This window comes from Scomber scombrus, chromosome 8 (assembly GCF_963691925.1).
Source record: "Scomber scombrus chromosome 8, fScoSco1.1, whole genome shotgun sequence".
NCBI classification, from domain to species: Eukaryota; Metazoa; Chordata; class Actinopteri; order Scombriformes; family Scombridae; genus Scomber; species Scomber scombrus.
In genome coordinates this window covers 27426081-27453716 of record NC_084977.1, presented here as the reverse complement: position 1 = coordinate 27453716, position 27636 = coordinate 27426081, and the positions used below count along the sequence as shown (strand labels likewise).

At 40.4% G+C, this 27636-nt stretch overlaps 1 protein-coding gene across 2 annotated transcripts in view; it reads left to right on the top strand.

Annotated features, from left to right (window-relative positions):
* ttc14 (tetratricopeptide repeat domain 14) overlaps positions 1 to 27636 on the top strand; it is a 103593-nt gene that overhangs the window by 66739 nt on the left and 9218 nt on the right. The window contains exons 2-4 of one of the 2 annotated variants that reach the window (XM_062424764.1): positions 25300 to 25494; positions 26387 to 26514; positions 26938 to 27137. In XM_062424764.1, coding sequence (XP_062280748.1) covers positions 25361 to 25494; positions 26387 to 26514; positions 26938 to 27137 — 462 coding nt within the window. In that variant the 5' untranslated portion in view covers positions 25300 to 25360. Of the gene's footprint in view, positions 1 to 25120; positions 25495 to 26386; positions 26515 to 26937; positions 27138 to 27636 lie in introns of those variants that run through there. The other variant, XM_062424766.1, reaches the window with a different exon arrangement.

Here is a 27636-nt window from a genome sequence, read left to right as displayed (position 1 = left end):
TAATGTTTTCGATGAGGGTCGCATTGCTGACTTCGCCAAAGGAAGTTATCTTCATCTGTAGATGTGCTAGTGATGTCAAGCCTGCAGGGATTCACATTTGGAAATTAATAAAAAAATCCCACTTTACTAATTTTAAAGGGTGAAGAAGACAAATGAGGAGAAATTACTTGTAAAATGGGCTTTAATGCTAAAATAAATAATCAATCAACTCTTTTGAATACTTTTATTAACAAGCAATAGACTGGGGGTCAAGTCATTATAAGTGAAACTTGGAATGAATTTTGTATGACCCCTTTCTATGACATAGATCAACGTTTTTATAGCATCTCCTAGGTGAAACTGTTCAAAGAAGAATTCTGCATTAGAGCCAAGGGAGTGAAAGAAAAAATGAAAAAGAAATAAAACCAGAGAATCACATACCTTGGGTTATTGTTGTTCCAGTAGTTGAGGTGATTGAAGGTTTGGTAGTTTTGGGTGTGGTGTTTTGCAGTGGTGTTGCATATGTTAGTGGTGAGGTTGTGGTGCCTGGTGTAGTTCCCACCGCCGTTGTGGTCATCAGGGATGGCGTAGTTCCCTCTGTAGTTGTTGTGATCGGGGATGGCGTAGTTCCCTCTGCAGTTGTGATAGGGGATGGCGTAGTTCCCTCTGCAGTTGTTGTGATCGGGGATGGCGTAGTTCCCTCTGCAGTTGTTGTGATCAGGGATGGCGTAGTTCCCTCTGCAGTTGTTGTGATCAGGGATGGCGTAGTTTCCGTTGTAGTTGTGGTGGTAGGGGATGGTGTAGTTCCCACTGCAGTTGTTGTGATCAGGGATGGCGTAGTTCCCTCTGCAGTTGTTGTGATCGGGGATGGCGTAGTTACCTCTGCAGTTGTGATGATCGGGGATGGCGTAGTTTCCGTTGCAGTTGTGGTGGTAAGGGATGGCGTAGTTCCCTCTGCAGTTGTGATGATCGGGGATAGCGTAGTTTTCGTTGCAGTTGTGGTGATCAGGGATGGCGTAGTTTCCGTTGCAGTTGAGGTGGTAGGGGATGGTGTAGTTCCCACTGCAGTTGTTGTGATCAGGGATGGCGTAGTTCCCTCTGCAGTTGTTGTAATCTGGGATGGCGTAGTTCCCTCTGTAGTTGTGATGATCGGGGATAGCGTAGTTTCCGTTGCAGTTGTAGTGGTAAGGGATGGCGTAGTTCCCACCGCAGTTGTTGTGATAGGGGATTGCGTAGTTTCCTCTGCAGTTGTTGTGATTGGGGATGGCGTAGTTCCCTCTGCAGTTGTGATGATCGGGGATAGCCTAGTTTCCGTTGCAGTTGTGGTGATAGTAGGGGATGGTGTAGTTCCCACTGCAGTTGTTGTGATCGGGGATGGCGTAGTTCCCTCTGCAGTTGTTGTGATCGGTAATGTCGTAGTTTCCGCTGGAGTTGTGGTGGTCGGGGATGGGGTAGTTCCTGCTGCAGTTGTGGTGATAAGTGATGGCGTACTTCCCGCTGCAGTTGTGGTGATCGTGGATGGAGTAGTTATAGCTGCAGCTGTTGTGGTAAGGGATGGAATAGTTGTAGCTGCAGCTGTGGTGGTAGGGGATGGCGTACTTCCCGCGGTAGGGGATGGAGTAGTTCCTGTTGCAGCTGCGGTGGTAGGGGATGAAGTTGTTCCTGTTGCAATTGCGGCAGTAGTTCCTGTTGCAGTTGTGGCAGTAGTTCCTGTTGCAGCTGCAGCAGTAGTTCCTGTTGCAGCTGTGGCAGTAGTTCCTGTTGCAGCTGGTGCGGTGGTAGGGGATGGAGTAGTTCCTGTTGCAGCTGCGGTGGTAGAGGATGAGGTAGTTCCTGTTGCAATTGCAGCAGTAGTTCCTGTTGCAATTGCAGCAGTAGTTCCTGTTGCAATTGCAGCAGTAGTTCCTGTTGCAGTTGCGGCAGTAGTTCCTGCAGATGCGGCAGTAGTTCCTGTTGCAGTTGTGGCAGTAGTTCCTGTTGCAGCTGCGGCAGTAGTTCCTGTTGCAGTTGTGGCAGTAGTTCCTGTTGTAGTTTCAGCAGTAGTTCCTGTTGCAGCTGCGGCAGTAGTTCCTGTTGCAGCTGCGGCGGTGGTAGGGGATGGAGTAGTTCCTGTTGCAGCTGCGGTGATAGGGGATGAGTTACTTCCTGTTGCAATTGCGGCAGTAGTTCCTGTTGTAGTTGCAGCAGTAGTTCCTGTTGCAGCTGCGGCAGTAGTTCCTGTTGCAGTTGCGGCAGTAGTTCCTGTTGCAGCTGCGGTGGTGGTAGGAGATGGAGTAGTTCCTGTTGCAGCTGCGGTGGTAGGGGATGAGGTAGTTCCTGTTGCAATTGCGGCAGTAGTTCCTGTTGCAGTTGCGGCAGTAGTTCCTGTTGCAGCTGCAGCGGTGGTAGGGGATGGAGTAGTTCCTATTGCAGTTGCGGCAGTAGTTCCTGTTGCAGCTGCAGCGGTGGTAGGGGATGGAGTAGTTCCTGTTGCAATTGCGGCAGTAGTTCCTGTTGCAGCTGCGGCAGTAGTTCCTGTTGCAGCTGCGGCAGTAGTTCCTGTTGCAGCTGCGGTGGTAGGGGATGAGGTAGTTCCTGTTGCAATTGCAGCAGTAGTTCCTGTTGAAGCTGCTGCGGTGGTAGGGGATGAAGTTGTTCCTGTTGCAATTGCTGCAGTAGTTCCTGTTGCTGCTGCAGCAGTAGTTCCTGTTGCAGTTGTAGCAGTAGTTCCTGTTGCAGCTGCGGCGGTGGTAAGGGATGGAGTAGTTCCTGTTGCAGCTGCGATGGTAGGGGATGAGGTAGTTCCTGTTGCAATTGCGGCAGTAGTTCCTGTTGCAGCTGTGGCAGTAGTTCCTGTTGCAGCTGCAGCAGTAGTTCCTGTTGCAGCTGCGGCGGTGGCGGGGGATGGAGTAGTTCCTGTTGCAGCTGCGGTGGTAGGGGATGAGTTAGTTCCTGTTGATATTGTGGCAGTAGTTCCTGTTGCAGCTGCGGCGGTGGTAGGGGATGGAGTAGTTCCTGTTGCAATTGCGGCAGTAGTTCCTGTCGCAGCTGCGGCAGTAGTTCCTGTTGCAGCTGCGGCAGTAGTTCCTGTTGCAGCTGCGGTGGTAGGGGATGAGGTAGTTCCTGTTGCAATTGCAGCAGTAGTTCCTGTTGAAGCTGCTGCGGTGGTAGGGGATGAAGTTGTTCCTGTTGCAATTGCTGCAGTAGTTCCTGTTGCTGCTGCAGCAGTAGTTCCTGTTGCAGTTGTAGCAGTAGTTCCTGTTGCAGCTGCGGCGGTGGTAAGGGATGGAGTAGTTCCTGTTGCAGCTGCGATGGTAGGGGATGAGGTAGTTCCTGTTGCAATTGCGGCAGTAGTTCCTGTTGCAGCTGTGGCAGTAGTTCCTGTTGCAGCTGCAGCAGTAGTTCCTGTTGCAGCTGCGGCGGTGGCGGGGGATGGAGTAGTTCCTGTTGCAGCTGCGGTGGTAGGGGATGAGTTAGTTCCTGTTGATATTGTGGCAGTAGTTCCTGTTGCAGCTGCGGCGGTGGTAGGGGATGGAGTAGTTCCTGTTGCAATTGCGGCAGTAGTTCCTGTCGCAGCTGCGGCAGTAGTTCCTGTTGCAGCTGCGGCGGTGGTAAGGGATGGAGTAGTTCCTGTTGCAGCTGCGGTGGTAGGGGATGATGTAGTTCCTGTTGCAATTGCGGCAGTAGTTCCTGTTGTAATTGTGGCAGTAGTTCCTGTTGCAGTTACAGCAGTAGTTCCTGTTGCAGCTGTGGCAGTAGTTCCTGTTGCAGTTGTGGCAGTAGTTCCTGTTGCAGCTGCGGCAGTAGTTCCTGTTGCAGCTGCGGCGGTGGTAAGGGATGGAGTAGTTCCTGTTGCAATTGCGGCAGTAGTTCCTGTTGCAGCTGCGGCAGTAGTTCCTGTCGCAGCTGCGGTGGTAGTTCCTGTTGCAGCTGCGGTGGTAGGGGATGAGTTAGTTCCTGTTGCAATTGTGGCAGTAGTTCCTGTTGCAGCTGCGGCAGTAGTTCCTGTTGCAGCTGTGACGGTGGTAGGGGATGGAGTAGTTCCTGTGGCAATTGCGGCAGTAGTTCCTGTCGCAGCTGCGGCAGTAGTTCCTGTTGTAGCTGCAGCGGTGGTAGGGGATGGAGTAGTTCCTGTTGCACCTGCGGTGGTAGGGGATGAGGTAGTTCCTGTTGCAGCTGCGGCAGTAGTTCCTGTTGCAACTGCGGCAGTAGTTCCTGTTGCAGGTGCGGCGGTGGTAGAGGATTGAGTTGTTCCTGTTGCAATTGCGGCAGTAGTTCCTGTTGCAGCTGCGGCAGTAGTTCCTGTTGCAGCTGCGGCGGTGGTAGAGGATTGAGTTGTTCCTGTTGCAATTGCGGCAGTAGTTCCTGTTGCAGCTGCGGCAGTAGTTCCTGTTGCAGCTGCGGCGGTGGTAAGGGATGGAGTAGTTCCTGTTGCAATCGCGGCAGTAGTTCCTGTTGCAGCTGTGGCAGTAGTTCCTGTTGCAGCTGCGGCGGTAGTTCCTGTTGCAGGTGCGGCGCTGGTAGAGGATGGAGTTGTTCCTGTTGCAATTGCGGCAGTAGTTCCTGTTGCAGCTGCGGTGGTGGTAGCTACAGTTGTCTGTGTTGTAGCTGTTGTGTTTGAGTAGTAAGAAAAGCAATTAAATCAAATATTTCAATATTTACACATATTTACACGGTCACCAAACATCTCAACCATTATTTTACAGTCTGGCACACATAGCAGTGCAGGTGGTGCAGCATTTAATCTAATAACGAAATCAGAATGCCTAGAATTATTGGATTCTCTTGTCAAGAAGGGCACAGCTGCATTGGTATAACATAGGCAATAGACAAAATGATATAATTTTTAAAAGTGTGATTTTCTTTAATTTCTGTACATTGTCCCTAACCACCTACATAAAAACTTTTTCCAGGGCCAAAAAGTAGCTTAGCCTTGGTCTGGACTACTACTCACCCCACAAACAATAATAGTCTAATAATGAAATTACAATGCTGGCCTCTGACTTACTGTTATTGTTGGTGAATGGTGGTTTTAAAAAATGTTCTCACATTCAAGACTATTTAGTTCAGGATGGAAGACATAAAAGTACTAACCTAGGCTTATTTTCTCATCCAGTCAGTGTACACACAGTGTCTTATAAATAGCCGCTAGTGGTAAGGATGTTTGCTAATTTCACCTGCGTTTACAATACAAACTAACTTGGCCATATTAAATTATAATTAAATTATTTTATTGACGTTTTATCATTTAATCAGATCTACTCATTACATAGCCTAAGTGTTCTGAAAGCAGTCCAGCTTACTGCAAATCCCTGTTGTTTTACTCAAGAACACTGCATTTATTTTCTGTTGAAGGCAAGCTGTATTTTTGAAGTAGACATTGTGTTACGTCAGGTTGCAGTCAAGTCCATAAAATAACTTTCTTTGCATTCATTTGTTTCCCAATCAAGATACAGTGGTAACTTTTTTTTACATTTTTAATATGGATTTTAAAACTGTTGTGAAATATGAAAATATGTGAAAATGATTTTAAAAATTAATCATTTGACAGCCCTAATGTTTTTATGTTATATGTGCATATGCTTATTTTGAAATGAATACATTTGGACTTTTAGTATTAATTCCAGTAGGATTTAATGTTTTACAACATGAATTATGTCATGTTTACCAATGCTGTTCATCCAATAATGCTATAAATCACAAATAGTAACCTTTCCAACTTTTATTTACTAATTTTTCAAAAGTTGCACCTGAAATCCAGCCAAGATTTATGTTTATTCTCTTATTTATAATTCTCCAGTGACCATGGCCGTAGCTACCATTGAGGACACAGAGGTCATGTCCTCGGTATTTTTTTCTTTTCCACCCACTTTTAAAATGTCAAAAATTAGTACATCAGTCTATCCACTCAGCGCTGTTTTCAGTATTTAATCCGTTCCGCTTGTTAATGATAGAAAACCCAAATCAATGAAACGCCGCTCCACGTTTTCGCTGATACCGGCTCACACACACACACACACACACACACACACACACACACACACACACACACACACACTGCGCTGCTGACACTCGGGTGATGCACACACACCGGGAAGCTTAAGGTGGGTTAAACACTGTCACAACAACATGTTCAGGACATTATTAACTTACTGAAACTAGATGTTGTTTATGTTTCTGTCTCTACACAAACTGCTGCCTTAGCAAACTGTTAAAAAGCGCTAATGCTACGTTAGCAAATAGTGAAAAGATGAGGTGGTTAGTTTTTATTTGGTTGTTACTGTTGAGAAGTCTGGTCTGTTTTTGGCTGACAGTCTCTTGCTTTGATGTTTGCTTCCCCAGACAACATGAACATAAAGGTTTTTTTTTTTCCCAAAGAAGAGTAAAGTAAGTCATCACTGGTAGTAATCAGTTAACTTCAGCTAACTACACCTGAGTCTCTTATAGACAGGAGCTGACTAATAAAAGCCTGGCTGCCTCATTTATAAACTGGCTCATAAAACTGACAAATATTCTACTTTTTGAGGAGTAATCTTTGGCCTGCTGATGAGGGCTTTGGGTAAATTTCCAGTTTCACAGACTGATATTTTACAGTCAGTTGTATTTACATTCAGTATTTATATTCAGTATCATTTGTTCTGATTATAAACATGAAAGAATAGATACTGCTCACTAAATAATGATCACTCCACCACCTCTCCTGACATCTAGGTGCATGAGAGTGAGTCAGAGGCAGGATGCAGGATGCAGGGACAGTGCAGAGAGATCCTTTGCTGTGGTGAGTGATGAAAGGGATTTGACAGTTTAGAATAATTTTAATTTCAGTTAAGGTGCCTTATATGACCAATTAAGTCAGAAGAGTATCACATATTTGAAAATTAGATAACTTAATCTCTCCTAGGGCACCAAAATAGCTACAGCCGGCCCTGGCTGCAGAAGATGTGAACTGCGACTTGAAAAATCACCAGAAATATGTTTACATTTGTGAATTGGACTTGACCCGATTTTGCAAACTGTTCATTCATTGGATGAGCCCTTTTCTCCCTTTTCTCCCTTTCCCAGCAGGCCGTGCTCCATTCCAAATTTTAAGAACAAACAAGGAAAATAATATATTGCAGTTACAACTTTTTAATATACAACCATGGAAGTTGTAGAATACTGAAATAGGAGTTGATCTAAGTTGCAAAATTGGAAGTGATAAGAAAGAACTGGACCACAAGAGTGAGCATGACTGAGAAATGCACAGCAAGAAAGCGTTATAAATACATCATGGATTACAATTAACTGATATATAAGTTGCAGTCTTCTTTTTGACCTCGGCATTTGAAAAATCCTGGCTACGGCCTTACCAGTGACCTTGGCAGAGAACCATTCAGGCATTGAATGCTCTTTGGAAATTGACCAAAATAAATTAATCAACTGAATGGGACCCAATTTTAATTAGATTTCATTTATTAAATAGATTTATATAATTTTATTTTAAGGTAATTCAGGCAAATAGTCATATACATATACCTGTGTAAGTTTATAAATAGTCAATGTCTTCACAGCAAATAAACACGTTTAGTCTAATTTTTATTATTTGACCTTGCTCATGTAATTTTAGAAATCTCTGCAGGTTTATTTTATCAGATGAAAAAATCCTTTTGTAAGGACAGTGCAATAGCAGGCAATAACATAATGATGTTTTAGAAAATGTCAAGCATAAAATAATAAAAATCCTTTTATTTCTTTGTTCTGTGTTAAGATTTGAATAGTAACTGCTTTGGAAATATTATTGTCTACTATTTACATCTTCAGTCTCTGATTCAATAAGGCATATTAGTAAGTGAAATACAAACAAGCCATATATAAGCAGAAGCCTTAAAAAGTAAATTTAATGAATACTTACTTTGTCCAGTGGATGCATGTAAATATCCAAGCAAAACTATCCAACAAAGAATTTTTCTCTCCATGATGAGTGGTGTTGTTTCTCACTGCTCCAGGTAGAGACAGGTACTTGTCTGTTATTGCATGTTGCACTTAATTTGTGAATGGCTCCTCCCTCGGCTATTGAGGGAGGGACAAGGTACCTGTGCTGGACGCTACATATTTACAAAATAGGCAACTACAAACTGTACTTTGCCACTTGAGCTTTGTAAAAGGGAATCCACCAGTTTCAACATCATTTAATTAATCACATAGCATTCATTTTTGAGTGTTTTGGACATAATTGGTTTGGTTTCAATAGATTAATAATTGTAAATAAATGTGGTTCTAGGAGCACATAGAACTTAAAGGGACCAAAATCTTAACCTTTACTCATAATTGAAGGTGGTGCATCTTGATTCGTATCCTTTATTTATATTGTTTGATATTTATTTCATAGGACATTTTAAAGTACATGACAGTATCACAAGAGTGAAACAGAATTTACATTTTACTCATCATAAAAAGATTAAGTTATACGGGACAAACGTTGGGGAAATTATATTTTAATCAATTAAAATGCATAAATATAAATATATATATATAAACTATTCTACAGGATTCTACCATTATTTCAACATATCTTAAACTGCTCTGCCAACAATCGTGAGTGGCATTTATATGTAGAAGACATGCAAATTTGCACTACTCACAGGGGAAATTAATATTTTTCCACAATAATGATGTTATTTGAGTTCTTTTCAGCAAAAAACGGTCTCTCTGAAAATAATTGTCTTTGTATGGGTATGACTCAACATTGGAAATATAAATTACTTGCCCAGTGGGTCAAATATTGTTTCACTTGTCCTGAGCGTGTTTTTGTCACGGACCTAACAGTAACAAAAAAAAGTTCTTCAATTATTATGTTTAAATTGGACGGATAAAAAAAAAAATCAAAGGTTTGTGCGTTGCTCGTAAATCTCTATTTTTCAGAAACAAACTCAGCAAAGAAATGATAATAGTGACCTGATGGCTGTCATTAGATAGGAAAACTTTGATGAGCCAACTGGCCATTAAGTAACGTAACGAGTAATGTCTAATACGTTCAATTTTTTGAGTAATGACCCCAACACTGACATTTTGTAAGTGTGTGTGTGTGTGTGTGTGTGTGTGTGTGTGTGTGTGTGTGTGTGTGTGTGTGTGTGTGTGTGTGTGTGAATTACGTCCACCAGCTGTGACAAAGAGGAAATGTGCCAAGCCTGTTTTTACCTGTTTACCGGCAATGTAGAACCCATTTAGTGCCATGTGATTTTAAAGGAAGGAGGAAAACTTAGTGTTAATGGTGGCATACTTTCCCCTACTAGATTAAATCTTATCTGATTCCTCAGTATCATTATGGTAATCTAACATACATGCATATCTGTTATGTTGACATTTTTTACAAGTTTAATTCTCACACCTTTTTTAAGTGACACAATACATGCATACATAGATGTTCCAGTATCACCAGAAAGTGTTTTTATACCAAGATGACATGTCTACAGATCATTCCAAATGTTCAGTTAACCTCTGTGTCTGTTAGGAGAAGGTACATAAATGAGAATACCAGTGCAAAGTTTATGGAGGCTATAGCTATGTCACCAACTGTGAGTGCAGAGTCAGTTGATGAACTCCTGGATAATTTTAACTGGAAAATCTCAAATGTCATGGATGCTGTTGCACCTATTAAAACTAAAACTAAGACGACCTTGATCAGACAGAAAACACCGTGGAGGAACACTATGATGGTAAAGGCTTTGAAAACAGAATGCAGGAAAGCAGAGCGTAAGTGGAGAAAAACTAAACTTCAAATTCACCTTGACCTCTACAAACAAAGTCTTTGTAATTTTAACTATGAGTTACTCAAAGCTAGACAGCGACACTTTTCTGAAATTATTAATAAGAACATCAACAACACTCGCACTCTGTTTGCTATGGTTGATAAGCTTACAAACCCCCCTAAACAGATAGCTCCAGAACTCCTTTCCACAGATAAATGCAATGAATTTGCTTGCTTTTTCAGTGAAAAAATCCAGTCCATAAGGTTAAATATCAACCCTAATCAACAAAACAATAAAAAGACGCAATCCCTAAGACCTCCCAGGAATAACTCAACTGCGATGTCAGAATTTAAAAAAGTTGACCAAAAAACCATAGAGGAAACAGTTCAGCATCTAAAACCATCAACATGCTGTCTTGACAAAATGCCATCAGACTTTTTTAAAACTATTGTGAACTCTGTCCAAAAAGATTTGCGACAAATAATAAATAGCTCACTTCAATCAGGCACGTTTCCTAAACCCCTTAAAGTAGCTGCCATTAAGCCACTCTTAAAAAAGAGAACGCTGGATGCTTCCATGTTAACCAACTACAGACCTATCTCAAATCTTCCTTTTATAGCCAAGATCATTGAGAAAGTGGTTTTTAATCAACTCAGCAATTTCTTGAACTCCAGTGGCCTTTTTGACAAATTTCAATCAGGCTTCCGACCTCAACACAGTACAGAAACAGCTCTTATTAGAGTTTTAAATGACATAAGGTTAAACACTGACTCAGGCAAGGTGTCAGTTCTGGTCCTGTTGGATCTCAGTGCTGCGTTTGACACTGTGGATCACAGTATACTGTTGAACAGGTTGGAAACTTGGGCAGGACTCAGCGGAACAGTCCTAGAATGGTTCAGGTCCTACTTGGAGGAGCGGAGTTATTTTGTGACCATTGGAAGTTATGAATCCGATCGAGTTGCTATGACATGTGGAGTTCCTCAGGGGTCAGTTCTTGGACCCCTTCTGTTCAGTCTATATATGCTGCCTTTGGGTCAAATTCTGCAGAACTCTAATGTAGACTATCACAGTTATGCAGATGACACGCAGATATACCTAGCACTGTCCCCGGATGACTACAGTCCAATACAGTCATTGTGTCACTGTTTAGAGCAAGTAACAAATTGGATGAACCAAAATTTCCTTCAATTAAATCAGGACAAAACTGAGGTAATTGTTTTTGGCAATAAAGAGAAGAGGATTGCTGTCAGTAAACATCTCGAGTCACTCTCTCTAAAAACTAGCGACCAAGTCCGAAACCTTGGCGTGCTGATAGACTCAGATCTGACCTTCAGCAGTCATATCAAATCAATCACCAAAACAGCCTTCTATCAGCTTAAGAACATATCCAGAGTGAAGGGTTTTATGTCTCAAACAGACCAGGAGAAGTTGATTCATGCTTTCATCTCCAGTAGACTCGACTACTGTAATGGTCTTCTGACTGGACTCCCACAAAAAAGCATTAAACAACTGCAGCTCATTCAGAACGCTGCAGCTCGAGTTTTAACCAGAACAAAGAGATCAGAGCACATTACTCCAGTTCTAAAGTCTTTACACTGGCTCCCAGTCAGCTATAGAATAGATTTTAAAGTTATGCTACTGGTCTACAAATCACTGAATGGTTTAGGTCCAGAATACATGAATGACATGTTAGTAGAATATAAACCCAGTAGAGCTCTGAGATCTACTGACTCAGGTCAGATAGTGGAGCCCAGAGTTCAGACTAAACATGGTGAAGCAGCTTTTAGCTGTTATGCTGCACACAACTGGAACAAACTACCGGCAGAACTGAAATCAGCCCCAACTGTGAATATTTTTAAATCCAGGTTAAAAACACTTCTTTTCTCCTGTGCTTATGATTGAACTCTTTATTTCAAAGCACTTTAAATTTTAATCTTTCATTTGCACTCTATGTCCTTTTAATGATTTTAAAGCAAATCATTATTTTATGCTGCAATCTTATTTTTAATACTCAATATTATAGTATTTTATTCTCTCTTTCTATGTTTCTGTACTTTGTTTTTATTATTAGTGTGTGTGTGTGTGGGGGGGGGGGGGGGTATGTATGTGTTGGATGATTGGGTTTTATTTTTATTTCTCAAATTCCATGTTTTTTCAATTTTTTCTGTTAAATGTTTCTTTTATGTAAAGCACATTGAGTTGCCACTGTGTATGAAATGCGCTATATAAATAAAACTGCCTTGCCTTGCCTAAAAATGTAAAAAAGATGCTGCTGAAATCAGAAGAGCCTTTTCTTCTTTTGCAGTGTAATTGTTTGTTTGCAGCCTGGTGTCATGTGGCTTACATCATCACAGAGAAAAAAATCTCTTAAAAAATTAACCTTCTGGCTTTTGAATGAGGAGATTCTCCTAGTGCTTCTCTCATCCTTTGATATCTCTTCTTGTATCTATCAGATATTCTTTTTTCTTTTGCCAGTTGTTCTTTTAATTATTTTATATCATTCAGAAGTTTCCTCTTCCTTCTTTATCGCATCCTTTCTCCTTGAAGGTGTTGCCTACAATAAAGACATTATTGTCAGATTTGTAGGGTAATCACACCTGAACATGACATACTACCATTTCATGATCTGTAACTTTTTATTTGTATTCTGTTTCAGGGAATCTAACTTTCAAGTGCATTGAGGTAGCCTAAGTACAATTACTACTGTAAAATATAATTCCAGCTAAATTTCTATATGTATATGTAACAAGTATACTCAGGGAGCCTATTTTATACGTACAATACATTGGTGAATATACTTCGTAATTCATGTGGCTAATTGTAATGTTTCATTCATATATTTCCATACTACATTTTCCCATAACCTTGAGGGCCCTGACTGGGGTGGACTTTCTGGAGTTGGGGGAAGAGTCTGAAGCTCCACCACTGTGCAAGCTTTAGCTCTGGCTGCTCTCTTTGCCTCCCTCCATTTCTTCTTTTTAGCTTTGCTCTCTCAGTGAGTTCACTTATTCCTTCCTTCTTCCCTGTCTCTCTATCTTTCTTCCATCTCTCCCTTTCTTTCAGAAGGTACACTTCTCTTCTCTCTTGGTTTGCATTTCGGCGTTCTCTATATCGCTGTGCAACTTCTGCTGCACTCAGAGGCATGCATGTCCTGAGAAAGGCAATGATCCTGTGACTACATGCAAATATATCAAATTAATAACTAATTACTATACATCCATACATACTATAAATTGCAATACCAACTATTATTAGGAGTATTTATTAGGAGTTCTGGACATGGTAAAGAGTTGGGCCTGCCACCCAATATCGTCAGAAGGGAAATGGGCTTCCAAAGTGTTAACTGGAATTTATTTGAAGTGGGACATGGCAAGGGGGAACCAGATGGTGTTGGAGGATTTTTTAAATGTACTTTAAATGGGAAGTTTTTAATACTATTATTAACATGGGAGTGGACACATATGCTTGCTTTATGCAAATGTATGTTTATTATTATTGAAACAATCCAGAACAATGCATATACTGCATGCTCCAAAAATATGCTGTCAGTTATTATACCTGTTAGGAACTAGTTACATTCACTCACCTGTTCACACACACAGTCTCTCTTTCTTCCTCGCTCACGCGTTCACGCTCTCTCTCTCTCTCTCTCTCTCTCTCTCTCTCTCTCTCTCTATCTCTATCTATAAAGTTTTTAAACAGATCCACCATTTTAAACATCATCGAATTTAATAGAGGAAAGTACGCCACCATCAACACTGCAAGTTTTCCACATTTAAAATGACATTGCACTTAATTAATTCATTGAAATCAGAAATGTTTTAAAACATTTTATTTCCCTCATTCACAGGCTTTGTTTTCACCTCTGCCTCCCTCTTGCTCACTGTGCTCTCAGCTCAGAGGCACTCTTCTCTCTCTCTCTCTCTCTCTCTCTCTCTCTCTCTCTCTCTCTCTCTCTCTCTCTCTCTCTCTCTCTCTCTCTCTCTCTCTCTCTCATATCTTTTTTTAAAATTAGTCAGCAAGCCAACAACAATGTCTAACTTTACTTTTAACATTTTCAAACAAAGAGAAATGTCTTCCTCTCACTCTCAACTAGTCCTAAATTGATGCTGTAGTACTTTCTTGTTTTATGAATGAAGCTGTGCATGCTGTGTGTGTTTGACAAATCAGCTACGGTTATCCTTGGAAACCCTACCTTTAGGTCTTGTACTTTTGGAAAGTACTACACCCAAGCAGGGACTATTTTGGGGTAAAATGATCTCCCTGGAACATAATTTAGACCCTGGTCCCTCTATTGGAAATGCAAGTCCAGGAATGAGTCCCTCAAAAGGATCTTTGTCCCTGGGAAAAGTTCCTACGATCAAAACATGGCTTATGTGTTCTTTATACTAAAATATGTATGTAAAAATATATATATTTTTTTTTTGCTGTTGATCATTTATCTCAGCACTATGTATGTATGCTATTGATTATATGTGCGTATGTTAAGTGGCTTCAGGTTGTTCCTCATCTTCCTTCAAGTTGTTTCATCTACCTTTGTCCAGTGATTTTAATAAGATTCTTTCCTCTCTCTTACAGTCTCTGCTGTGTGGTCCTTCCCTGTCCGTGGGCTTTGTCAGATGAAACCTTATGGGGCTTCAGCCTGCACCTCTTCTACACCACCACAAGGGGAGTACAACAGCAGCATTGAAAAGCTGCTGGACCGTTGCCCTCAGGCAATCATAGCCTACGCCAATCACCAGTAACAAGACAAAAACATGGTGTGTACTGAGTGTTAGCCTGAACTGTGAAGTGTGTTAACTGTTTACATTCCCCTCAATGGGCTTCATTGTTGTATTCATTTATTTTTTAGAAGTTTATATCCAGCTTTTTACCAAATATTAAACTGTCTGTCTGGTTATGTGTCTTACTAAGCTCCCAGAAGTGTGTATTCACTATGTGTTGGCTTTGCAATGCAATACGAAGCAACAAAAGACAAGTGACCAAAGTTAATACTGTAACAACTACATTTTTCATCAATGCAGACTTTAAAAGTTAACAAATTGGTGATATCACACTAAATACATAAACTGTGCTGCACAGTCATCATAAGACACAACCATTTATATTTTAATAGCACTTTGGTAATAAAAAAAAACACGACTATATAAACTCTAGTATTTAAGTACTTTTTTTTTTCTTTGCGGTCTCCGGTCACTGATCTGAGGGGGTGCATTGTTTCATTATTTCTAAAAGGCTGGCTAAAGCCCTGACTTAAAATCACAGTGCTCCATTATGCCACAACAAGTAAGCCTTTGGACTAAATCACTGCCTGGATTTTTTTAAATGTGTTTTTTCTACAGAAAAACAGACCATTGAAAGTATGAGAGTGAATAAAATGAGGTTGTCACTAATGGACTAATTTCGTGCCAACAGAGACACTGGTTGTGTTTGCCATGGAGATAATGGCAAAGCCTCATACTTCCTGCCTCACCTGTTGGACATGTAGACAGAGACACCTGCTGCCATGACAAACACACAGTTTACCAAGATTTGAACTGTCAGCCCTTTGTGAATCAAAGTCGTTTTGGCTTTGATCCATCCAAACTGACGCCCAGAACAGTTGCACAGAATCAGGTGTATAATGGAAGCTGTAATGTCTGTGTGTTATGGGAATAATAATGTATTTTATAAGAGGAGTGAATTATTGAAGAAAGGTACATTATTATTACAACATATTGTAGGTAACAGTTCAATAGTCCAGCACCTCCAACACACACATACATTTTCAGAATGCCTCTTTCTGACCTCTAACAGAATGACTATTCTGATTACTGGCTGAGACAGTTTCTGTAAGAGAAATTGCCTTATATGAAAGTGACTGAAACTCAAAACAAAGTATCACATTAAACAATACTTTTTAAAGTGCAGTATGCATTAAGAAAATAAGAACTGAATTACAAAAATAATTTGAAAAGTAGTTAAAATCAGCAATGAATCGGTTGACAAAATTTAAAAAATGTTTTAGTTGCATACGTTTACAGCAATAAAATAAAAATGACTGGCCTTTCTTCAGAATCACAGATGGTTTATCACATTTTTATACAATTGACACATATCAAAAACAATGCAATATAAACTTTTTAAACAAAATTAACCTTTACACTGTAGATTTCCTTATCTAAACTAAAATATTTAAAGAAGTTGTTTTATAGCCAAAATCTTGCACGCAACAAGCAAACAGGGCTTTCATATTGTGGTTTTGCAATAAATTGGAAAGGCAGTCTTCAGTATAAGCTTAATAAATGAATTCTTGATTACATAAGTCAAAACAGAATCACATTCATTAGACACAAAATGTGACAGTGACACCAGGCAGACCTTTCATTTCCTTCATTCATGGTACAGTAGTCATACACTTGGTATGAAGAACTCAGTCAAGGCTATTGTTGCCAGTGCATTATTTATAATGGAAGGGCATAATGAGCAAGCAACATAATGTCCTGGTTACCAGATATGTTGTTCATGCTGAGAGCAAATTATCCAGTTAGAAAGCATGGGAACTACAAAGGCCTCTTAAACGCCTCTTTAACAGCTCAGATTTCTTGCTTTGAGTTTCCCATTGTATTGCACAATTACGTTCACACTTGATCCAAGTACACATCTCCATTGTTCACAGTCCTGGGAACTACAATGTAGTGTTTTACTTACAAATGATGTTTGAGGAATAGAGGTGAATGACAGTGAGTTTTAATATTGGCTAATTTGCAGAGCTTTAGTTTTAATTTGACAAATTATTAATATAAACAGGCAAAAGGAGGGCTGGTTAACTCAAAAACACCATCCAGGTACATCTATTGGTTAAGAGATATTTGCTGTAGCTCACTTCTGCGCAGTGGAATACAGTGACGTGATGTGTTCTGTTAAATAATTGAAAAACTCAAAAGAAACATTTCTTTCCAAATATGATTAAACATTTTGGGTGAACTGCCACTTTACATGACATTAAAACAACACCACCAGCAAAACCTTAAATTGCTATCTTCATACATTCACCTTTGACTATTTCTGTTCACATGAAGCCTCTATGGGGAGACGTTAATCCTTTGAATGCTTGTCACGGTCACTGTATGGGCTGTTCCATTCAGGAGCTGGTCTTTAAAAAACTAAAATAAAGAGGAAACAAAGTAAATATCAGACCTATCTCATTCCATTCACCACCATGTACCTTTTGGTTTTTCTGTAATTTGTTACAAAATTATTAAGTCACTCTATTTTACAAACCTTTTTAACGTCTTCGATGAGGGTTGCATTGCTGACCTCACCAAAGGAAGTTATCATCATCTGTAGATGTGCTAATGATGTCAAGCCTGCAGGGATTCAAATTAGGAAATGAATTAAATGAATATGTTTGTCAATGTTAAAAAACCTAATCCTGGAAATGCTAAATTGTCTTGATCATACAATAATTGCAGATTACTTAATGTTAAAAGTGGAAGACAAATGAGATGAAATGGCTTGAAAAGTGGTATTTAATGCTAAAATCCATCATTGATCATCTCTTTTGGATACCTTACAAGCAATAGACTAGGGATCAATTCATGATAATAAAAATTGGAATTAATTTTGTATGATATGTGTTCAATGACATAGATCAACGTTGTTATGGCATCTCCTACGTGAAACTGTTCAAAGAAAAAATCCTGTTTTAAAGCCAAGAGAGTGAAAGAAAAAGAAAAAGAGATACAAATCAGGGAGTCACATACCTTGAGTTGTTGTGGTTGAGATGATTGAAGGTGTGGTAGTTTTGGGTGTGGTGGTTGGCTGTGATGGTGTAGATGTTAGTTGTGAGGTTGTGGTTACCTCAGGTGTAGTTGTGGTGCCTGGGGTTGTGGTGGTTCTGGGTGTAGTTGTGGTGTCTGGGGTTGTGGTGGTTCGGGGTGTAGTTGTCGTGGTTCGGGGTGTAGTTGTGGTGCCTGGGGCTGGGGTGGTTTGGGGTGTAGTTGTGGTGGTTCGTGGTGTAGTTGTGGTGCCTGGGGCTAAGGTGGTTCGGGGTGTAGTTGTGGTGTCTGGGTGTGTGGTGGTTGGGGGTGTAGTTGGAAGTGTGATAGTTGTCGGTGTGGCCGTGGTTGTTAGAGCTGGGGTTGTGGTAGTTTCAGGGGTGGTTGTTGGTTGGGATGTGGGTGTAGTTGTGATAACAGGATGTGGTGTTGTAGTGTGTTGGGGTGTAGTCATGGTTAAAGGTGTAGTTGTGTGGCTTAGGGATGTCGTAGTTCCCAGTGGACCTGTGGTGCTTGGAGATGGAGCTGTGGTGCTTAGGGATGTTGTAGTTCCCAGTGGAGTTGTGGTGCTTGGAGACAGAGCTGTGGTGCTTAGGGATGTAGTAGTTTCAGGTGGAGTTGTGGTGCTTGGAGAAGGAGCTGTGGTGCTTGGAGATGGAGCTGTGGTGCTTAGGGATGTCGTAGTTCCCAGTGGACCTGTGGAGCTTGGAGACAGAGCTGTGGTGCTTAGGGATGTTGTAGTTCCAGGTGGAGTTGTGGTGCTTGGAGATGGAGCTGTGGTGCTTTGGGAGGTTGTAGTTCCCAGTGCAGCTGTGGTGCTTTGGGATGTTGTAGTTCCCAGTGGAGCTGTGGTGCTTTGGGATGTTGTAGTTCCCAGTGCAGCTGTGGTGCTTTGGGATGTTGTAGTTCCCAGTGGAGCTGTGGAGCTTGAAGATGGAGGTGTGGTGCTTGTAGATGGAGCTGTGGTGCTTAGGGATGTTGTAGTTCCCAGTGGACCTGTGGTGCTTGGAGACGGAGCTGTGGTGCTTAGGGATGTTGTAGTTCCAGGTGGAGTTGTGGTGGTTGCAGATGGAGCTGTGGTGCTTTGGGTTGTTGTAGTTCCCAGTGCAGCTGGGGTGCTTAGGGATGTTGTAGTTCCCAGTAGACCTGTGGTGCTTGGAGATGGAGCTGTGGTGCTTCGGTATGATGTAGTTCCCAGTGGAGCGGTTGTGCTTTGAGAAGGAGCTGTGGAGCTTGAAGATGGAGCTGTGGTGCTTGGAGATGGAGCTGTGGTGCTTTGGGATGTTGTAGTTCCCAGTGCAGCTGTGGTGCTTGGAGATGGAGCTGTGGTGCTTAGGGATGTTGTAGTTCCAGGTGGAGGTGTGGTGCTTGGAGATGGAGGTGTGGTGCTTGGAGATGGAGCTGTAGAGCTGCCTACAGCTGTCAGAGCTCCTGGTGTAGGTGTAGTTGTAGCTGCGATGTTAGGGGTTGTCCTAGCTCCTGGTGTAGTTGTAACTGCGTTGTCAGGGGTTGTCGTAGCTCCTGTTGTAACTGCAATGTTAGGGGTTGTCGTAGTTCCTGTTGTAACTGCAGTGTCAGGGGTTGTCGTAGCTCCTGGTGTAGTTGAGGCTGCGGTGTTAGGGGTTGTTGTAGCTCCTGGTGTAATTGTAACTGCGTTGTTAGGGGTTGTCGTAGCTCCTGTTGTAACTGCGATATTAGGGGTTGTCGTAGCTCCTTGTGTAGTTGTAGCTGCGGTGTTAGGGGTTGTTGTAGCTCCTGATGTAGTTGAGGCTGCGGTGTTAGGGGTTATTGTAGCTCCTGGTGTAGTTGTAGCTGCGATGTTAGGGGTTGTCGTAGCTCCTGTTGTAACTGCGATATTAGGGGTTGTCGTAGCTCCTGGTGTAGTTGTAGCTGCGGTGTTAGGGGTTGTTGTAGCTCCTGATGTAGTTGAGGCTGCGGTGTTAGGGGTTGTCGTAGCTCCTGGTGTAATTGTAGCTGCGATGTTAGGGGTTGTCGTAGCTCCTGTTGTAGCTGCGATATTATGGGTTGTTGTAGCTCCTGATGTAGTTGAGGCTGCGGTGTTAGGGGTTGTCGTAGCTCCTGGTGTAGTTGTAGCTGCGGTGTTAGGGGTTGTCGTAGCTCCTGATGTAGTTGAGGCTGCGGTGTTAGGGGTTGTTGTAGCTCCTGTTGTAGCTGCGATATTAGGGGTTGTCGTAGCTCCTGGTGTAGTTGAGGCTGCAGTGTTAGGGGTTGTCGTAGCTCTTGGTGTAGTTGTAGCTGCGATGTTAGGGGTTGTCGTAGCTCCTGATGTAGTTGAGGCTGCGGTGTTAGGGGTTGTTGTAGCTCCTGGTGTAGTTGTAGCTGCGATGTTAGGGGTTGTCGTAGCTCCTGGTGTAGTTGAGGCCGCGGTGTTAGGGGTTGTCGTAGCTCCTGGTGTAGTTGTAGCTGCAATGTTAGGGGTTGTCGTAGCTCCTGATGTAGTTGAGGCTGCGGTGTTAGGGGTTGTCGTAGCTCCTGTTGTAGCTGCGATATTAGGGGTTGTCGTAGCTCCTGGTGTAGTTGTAGCTGCGATGTTAGGGGTTGTCGTAGCTCCTGATGTAGTTGAGGCTGCGGTGTTAGGGGTTGTCGTAGCTCCTGGTGTAGTTGTAGCTGCGATGTTAGGGGTTGTCGTAGCTCCTGATGTAGTTGAGGCTGCGGTGTTAGGGGTTGTCGTAGCTCCTGGTGTAGTTGTAGCTGCGATGTTAGGGGCTGTTGTAGCTCCTGCTGTAGCTGCGATATTAGGGGTTGTCGTAGCTCCTGGTGTAGTTGAGGCTGCGGTGTTAGGGGTTGTCGTAGCTCCTGGTGTAGTTGTAGCTGCGATGTTAGGGGTTGTCGTAGCTCCTGGTGTAGTTGAGGCTGCTGTGTTAGGGGTTGTCGTAGCTCCTGGTGTAGTTGTAGCTGCGATGTTAGGGGTTGTCGTAGCTCCTGGTGTAGTTGAGGCTGCGGTGTTAGGGGTTGTCGTAGCTCCTGGTGTAGTTGTAGCTACGATATTAGGGGTTGTCGTAGCTCCTGATGTAGTTGAGGCCGCGGTGTTAGGGGTTGTCGTAGCTCCTGGTGTAGTTGTAGCTGCGATGTTAGGGGATGTCGTAGTTCCTGGTGTAGTTGCGATATTAGGAGTTGTCGTAGCTCCTGGTGTAGTTGTAGCTGCGGTGTTAGGGGATGTCGTAGTTCCTGGTGTAGTTGCGATATTAGGAGTTGTCGTAGCGTCTGGTGTAGTTGTAGCTGCGATGTTAGGGGCTGTCGTAGCTGTGGTTGTAGCTAATGTTTTAGAGCCCAGGATAATTGTGTTTTAGTAGTAAGAAAAGCAATACAATCATATATGTCAATATTTACACATAAATACACATTTATCTTGTATAAATAATTTTCACACTCGATCTATTGTTGGGATGTCAGTTTAACTGTCAGCTAACATCTCAACAACTATTTTCCAGGTTGCTTGTTTTTGTGTTTACAGTCATTTACTCAAAAGAAGGACCCTAGTCATTTAAGTGACCTTACAACCTTTACTTAATCTGCGACCATCAAGCCACACTTTACCTTCATATGAGTATTTTATCATCTACACCGAGCAATACTGAGGTCAAACTGATGTCTAACTCAGAGATAAATAAATCCTCATACAGGTTGACAAGTGTTTTATATATGATTTGTTTTATTTTGGAATTAATGTATTTCGGGTTTTATTATTATATCCAATAGGATATAATGTTTTACAATATTCATTACTGCATATAAAACATACAGGGAACGTAACTTTTGCGTAGCTTTTAATGCAAAAGTCTAACTCGTCCAAAAATCTTGGTAAAGAACCCGTTTTTTCCCCCCACTACACCAAATTAGTTCAGTGGAATTCTGCTCAGGGTTTTTACCGCAGATCCACAACTCAAACCAAGAATAACAGCGTCAATAACTCAACAGTAAATGTAACTGTAATCCATTAAATTTACTGAGAAAAATATGTAATTAAATAACAGTTACTTGTTGATGATTACAAAAGGGGTTACATCTTAAGTCAGACCTTCAAGATTTTGCTCAGGAGGGTTTTTTCCTCATTTGTTAGTATTTAACATGTTACTGAATACATATATTGCTGTTTTTAATTATTTGAAATCAATATTTTTTATATATTTTGTAAATAAATCATGACGTGGGCTTATTTGGAGCATACATGGGCTTACATTTTGTCACAGTACCAATTAAGCCCATGCCAGACTTTTGACATTTTTCATAAAATATTTTTATTTTATATTCCAAAATCTACATGAACTAATGAATATATTTTCAAATGAGAGATAAATCTTGCTTTATAAGATCATGTCAGTATCCATGAAAAACACCTGACCTTATATTTTGGTGGGCTTAATCGGTACACTTACCATAACAGTTGAAAACATTCGTTAGAAAATTGGAAAAGTCATCAAAAAGTAGACAAATGTAATAAGTTACATTACTTTGATTAAGTAATTGAAATAGTTACATTACTTATTACATTTTAAACAGGGTAACTAGTAATCTGTAACCTCTTGAATTTCCGATTACAAAGTAACCTTCCCAACATTACATATTATATATTGCATTACATTACATTATTTCCAACACTGTGTTTACCAATGCTGTTAATCCAATAATACTATAAAGAACACATAATAACTGCTTTGGAAATACTCATGTCTACTACTTATGTCTTCAGTCTCTGATTCAATAAGGCATTTTAGTGAGTGAAATGCAAACAAAGCATATATAAGCAGAAGCCTTTAAAAGTAAATTTAATGAATACTTACTTTGCCCAGTGGATACATGAAAATAGCCAAGCAGAACTATCCAACAAAGAATTTTTCTCTCCATGATGAGTGGTGTTGTTTTCAGTATTCCAGGTAGAGACAGGTACTTGTCTGTGATTGCATGCTGCGCTGAATTTGTGAATGGCTCCTCCCTCGGCTAAAGAGGGAGGGACAAGGTACCTGTGCTGGATGCTACTTTCAAACAACCAGAAAAACCAGGTTATTCACATGCATGCATATTTACAAAATATAGAGCACCACAAACTGTTCATTGCCGCTTGAGCTTTGTAAAAGGGAATCCACCAGTTTCAACATTATTTAATTAATCACATAGCATTCATTTTTGAGTGTTTTGGACATAATGTGTTTGGTTTCAATAGATTAATAACTGTTAATAAATGTGGTTCTAAGAGCACATAGAATTTAAAGGGTCCACAATCTTAACATTAACCCATATTTGAAGGTGGTGCTTCTTGAGTCATATCGTATATTTGTATTGAGTGATATTTATTTCAAAGGACTTTTTAAAGTACATGACAGTATCACCATTATTTAGAGCAAAAAACATTTGCTTAGTCATAGACTGAGAGAGAATACACATTTTACTCGTCATAAAATGATTAAGTTATACAGGACAAACATTGGGGAAATTATATTTTAATCATTTAAAATGCAGAAATGCAGAAGTTGGCAAAACTATTCTACAGGATTCTACCATTATTTCCCCATATCTTAAACTGCTCTGGCGGCGCAGACACATGCAGTGGCTTTGCTCTCCCCATTTCGTTGTACTGTCGTGCAATGACATTAAAGGTATTCAATTCAATTCAACAATAATGACTGTGCTTTTCTATATGATTGTGCCCAATCTTTGTGTGATGGGAAAGGATGTGCTACATCAACTGCAGAGTGGCATTTATATGTAGAGGACATGTAACTTTGCATTACTCACAGGGGAAATTAATACTTCTGCAATAATGGTAATGTTATTTGTATTCTTTTCAGCAAAAAATTGTCTTTCTGAAAATGTTTGGGTGTGACTCAACATCGGAAATATAAATGACTTGCCCAGTGGGGCAAATATTGTTTCACTTGTCTTGAGCATGTTTTCTCACAGGCCTAGCAGTCAAAAATAAAACTACTTTTTTATAGATTTAAGTGGAAAAAGCTCATAAAACCAAAACGTTACTCATGACTTTTATAGGTGTTAATGTGATGTATGCTGTGTAAAAAGATGTTGATATTGTATGCTTAAATTAAGGAGTCAATGGAGATGTGAATGAACCGTTCCTGTATTTAATATTTCATGAAATGTTGGGAGGAAAGAGGTTATCATGAAAGATTCATTGTTAGGTACTGAAACTAATTTATTTGGAATGACCAAAACATTTTGATGACTTGAGTAATGACCCACCAATTGGCCCAGGTCTGTAATTCACTGCCTCTATTGCTTGCTGCTTAGAAATGTCATCTTTATATAAAAATACTGCTGGAACATCTATGTCTGTATTAACACACTTAAAAAAGGTGTGAGGATTAAACTTGTTAAAAAAAATGTCAACATAACAGATATGCAGGTATGCTGGTATTACCAGGACACTGATGCCGCTGAGGACCTCTTTTTTCAAATCTAGCTGGAATCAGATAAGATTGAACTAATAGGGGGAAGTATGCCACCATCAATGATACGTCTTTCTCCTGTAAAATGACAAAGCATTGAATGTTTTTTTTTTTTCACAGACAAACTATTGCCAGTAACCATCACTGATGTTGTAAAACAGGTTTGGCACAATTCCTCCCTGCGTCACAGCAGAAGGTGGAGGCAGGGTAACAGAAGTTTGTGGGAAAAACCCAACATTGTTGTTGTGGAAAGTATTTTAACAAAGAACATCAAATAAGGGAACTGCTTTTTTTCCTCCCTAAAATGATGTTTACTTTTAGGAGATTAATGTTTGCTTTTTTCTTGGAAAATAAAGCTTAAAAATAATGTTCACGCCTCTGGAAGTTATTAAAATTAAACAATCTGAATGCTCACACCTTAAAGAAATACGTAACTGTCAGGGTTATTAACGTTAACGAAAACGAAGACTAAAACTAAAACTAGCAGTGAAAACTAAATGAAAACTACAATGAACAATGCAAAACGAACCAAAACGAAACTGCATTGCAGATAAGATCAGCTTTGTTTTCGTTGTGGTTGTAGTTAAAAGATAAAATAATAAAATGGCACAATGTGGTACCTTTAATAAATAATGACTGAAAAAGTTTTGGAATATAAACATAGGCTATGTGTTTATAAATGAATAGCTAGTCTTTAATAGAAAAGCGTTTTTAACAACCCCCCAAAATAGACTGCGACTTATACACTGGTGCGTCTTATAGCTCTGGTATTTATTGCTTTATGTTTGCTCATTTAGTGAACATATTTGTAGAATTAAATTAATGATTAACCTTAAAAGCTTTTATTTGGAGGGGCTGATTCTGTAAAGCATTGAACATTGTTAAATTGAATCAGAAAGTGGACGTTATAAGTATTTATCGGAGGCTTTGGACAGTTAAAATAAATGTATTTTGATCCTGAGACTTTAATTGCTTAGCTGATGAGAGCATGATGCTTTTTATATTGTTTGTTCTTAAGCTGCTCAGCTGTGCGTTTTTGTTTCTTTAATAAAAGAGGTCCATCCAGGTATTCCCTATATATCTATATATATAATCATATATATTTATAATTTATAATATCCCTGGTAGCCTTTTTTGTTTTTATTTTGGATAAAGGGGGTCAGTGAGCTCAAAACCAGCCGCACTATAGTTCCTAGACGGAGCTTGTTTCACACGACATTATTCAGTGTAACAAACACCACGCATGCGCAATCACCCATAGCTGTACGCTGTGCTGTGCATGCTAAGCTCGGAAATTTGATTTATACTCTTTTATAGTTAAAATAGTGGCTGGATTTTTATGGTAACGTAAACGTACGAACTTTGCACATATCAAACTATTGAACTACTTCGAATTGTTTTTGTTTTTGTTTAGATAACAACAATAACGTAAAAAAGCATGCAGCAGCTTTAGCATGTTTAGCTTAGTTTGTTTGCGTCTGCGTGATAAAAAATGGACAGAAACTTATTGAGGCAGTCTCTGACTTTTCATGGAGAGTCTTTGTTGAACAAGCTGAAGTGTGAACAGGCAGAAAACCCAGACTTCCAGGCGGCGGTGTCTGAGCTGTGCAAGACCACGTATGAAAGGTATGTCTGAGGTATTTTGGCCTCTAACTCAACATCTAGCTTTAACACAAGTCTAATAAGGCAGTCCCTGTGTCATAAAGTGGTGCAAAGTAGTTAAATACATTTAATTAAGAACTGTATCTAAGTATATTTACTTTAGGTGCCTGTATTTTGCATTTGATGCTACTTTATACTTCCACTCCACTGATTTCAACAGCTCATATAATGGTGTGCAATGGTGGAAAGTAACTCATTTTACTCAATTACTGCACTTAAGTACAATTTTGAGGAACTTATACTTTACTTGAGTGTTTCCATTTGATGATTCTTTAAATATTGTACTTTATACATATTGTACTTGAAGATTTGACACAATTGATTTTACTTTAAATCCAAATTGCAGGTTTTTATGGGGTGTGTTTTCAAGTACATTGGTTAAGTAATATTAAGGTATTTGAGTGTTTCTATTTGATGCTACTTTATACTTCCAATCCACTGTGTTTATTGGACAGCTTTAGTTTCAGATGAAGATTTGACACACTGGATAATATAACACACTTTCAAAATACAACACATTGTTAAAGATGAAACCAGTTTGGCTTTTTGACGTCTTACAAAAAGCAGTGTGTAGTCAGGCTCACATTACAGATGTCTATGAGTTGTTATCTGTGCAAATATGTATTTAAATGTTTGGTCTTTCATGTTTTGAATTTGATGCCTGATGAAGGACTGTTACTGAAAAGTTGCATCTGTAAAACACTGAATGGTGAAAGTGTAGAGGAGTTATGTACCCGTCTACCTGTTGGGCGACATATAACACTTAATTTGTCAAGAGATGAGTCAAGCCAAATCAGTTTTTACGTTGGACCATTCACTAACAAGCCACTGCTGAATGTGTGTGTTTTCTTTACAGCAGTGGTGAACCACAGAGTAACCCCCTGGTGGAGCAGTTCATTGCCAGGAAGGCTGATATCCTGTTCTGTCCAGAATGGAAGACTGCCGCTCTTCAAGATGAGGAGCACGAGGACGAGGAGGCTGCAGGTCTGTGTTGGTCTGCTTAAGCAATCTGAGTTCATATCAAGTGCATATTATCTGCCACATTTACAATCTTTCTAGCATCAAATTCCCTCTTTGTATTTCCTCAAAGTGTTTCCCTGTTGAGCTGCGGTGCAAGTATAGTAACAAAAAGAGGAACTTTGCCACCAAAAAGACTAACGTTGAAAGATGTCTACTTTCTTTGACTAATTTGCCTCAAGCTTCATATAAATGTTTAAATACATTTTTGCACAAAACATCACTTAAATTGTAAGTGCATCCTGAAGGGATCTTCTTATGGCCAGTATGAACAGGAAGAAAAAAATAATTGTGAACCAGTCCTTTAACCTGGATGAACTCTCAGTATTTGATGAGTTGCCTCTTTTTGCTCTACAAGTTTGATTCAGCTTTCTGTCTGTGCTTTCTCAGAGCCATGTGCCATCATGCCACCACTGGAGTTATTCATGGAGGTGTCCTTTGACGAAAGAAGAGCCATGCTGTACAGGGACTTGGAAAAAGGAGACCTTGTGGTGGGGAGGATCAACAACATTAGAGAATATGGCTTCTTTCTGACTCTACTTTGCATGGCAGGAGGACTGAAGAGAGACATCGAAGACCTAGAGTTGTCGGTAGGTTAACAAGCTAAATCAATAAAAATTTGCATGTGCCAAAACCAATTAATAAATCACTTGAAAAGAAGAAGACTTGAAATACCGGTCCTCCAGCTTTATCTGACATGTGCTTCTATAAATTCCTGATTGACTGCTTTGAGGAGTAAAGAACGTCTCATTTACAGGAAAGAACAGGTTGAGTTCTCATGTCAGCAAAGTCCAATGCTTGATTTGCGTGCCATGTTTACATTCCAGCTATGAACACCACGCTGTAGTACTTAACAATCGTTAATATATTAAAATCAATTCTGTACTTATCAGTAAGCTGGTGCAGGGAGGACAGAATGGGAGTAATGTGGTCCCTCTTTTTTGATATTGTTAGAACAAATTACTGCTGAATTTTGAATAAGTTGTAGACGGGATAAACTAGACTGAGAGATACAGAGATATAATGAATTACAGTAATCAAGATGGGATGATTTGAAAGATTTCTTCAGGTCAGAAGTGCAAAGAAATG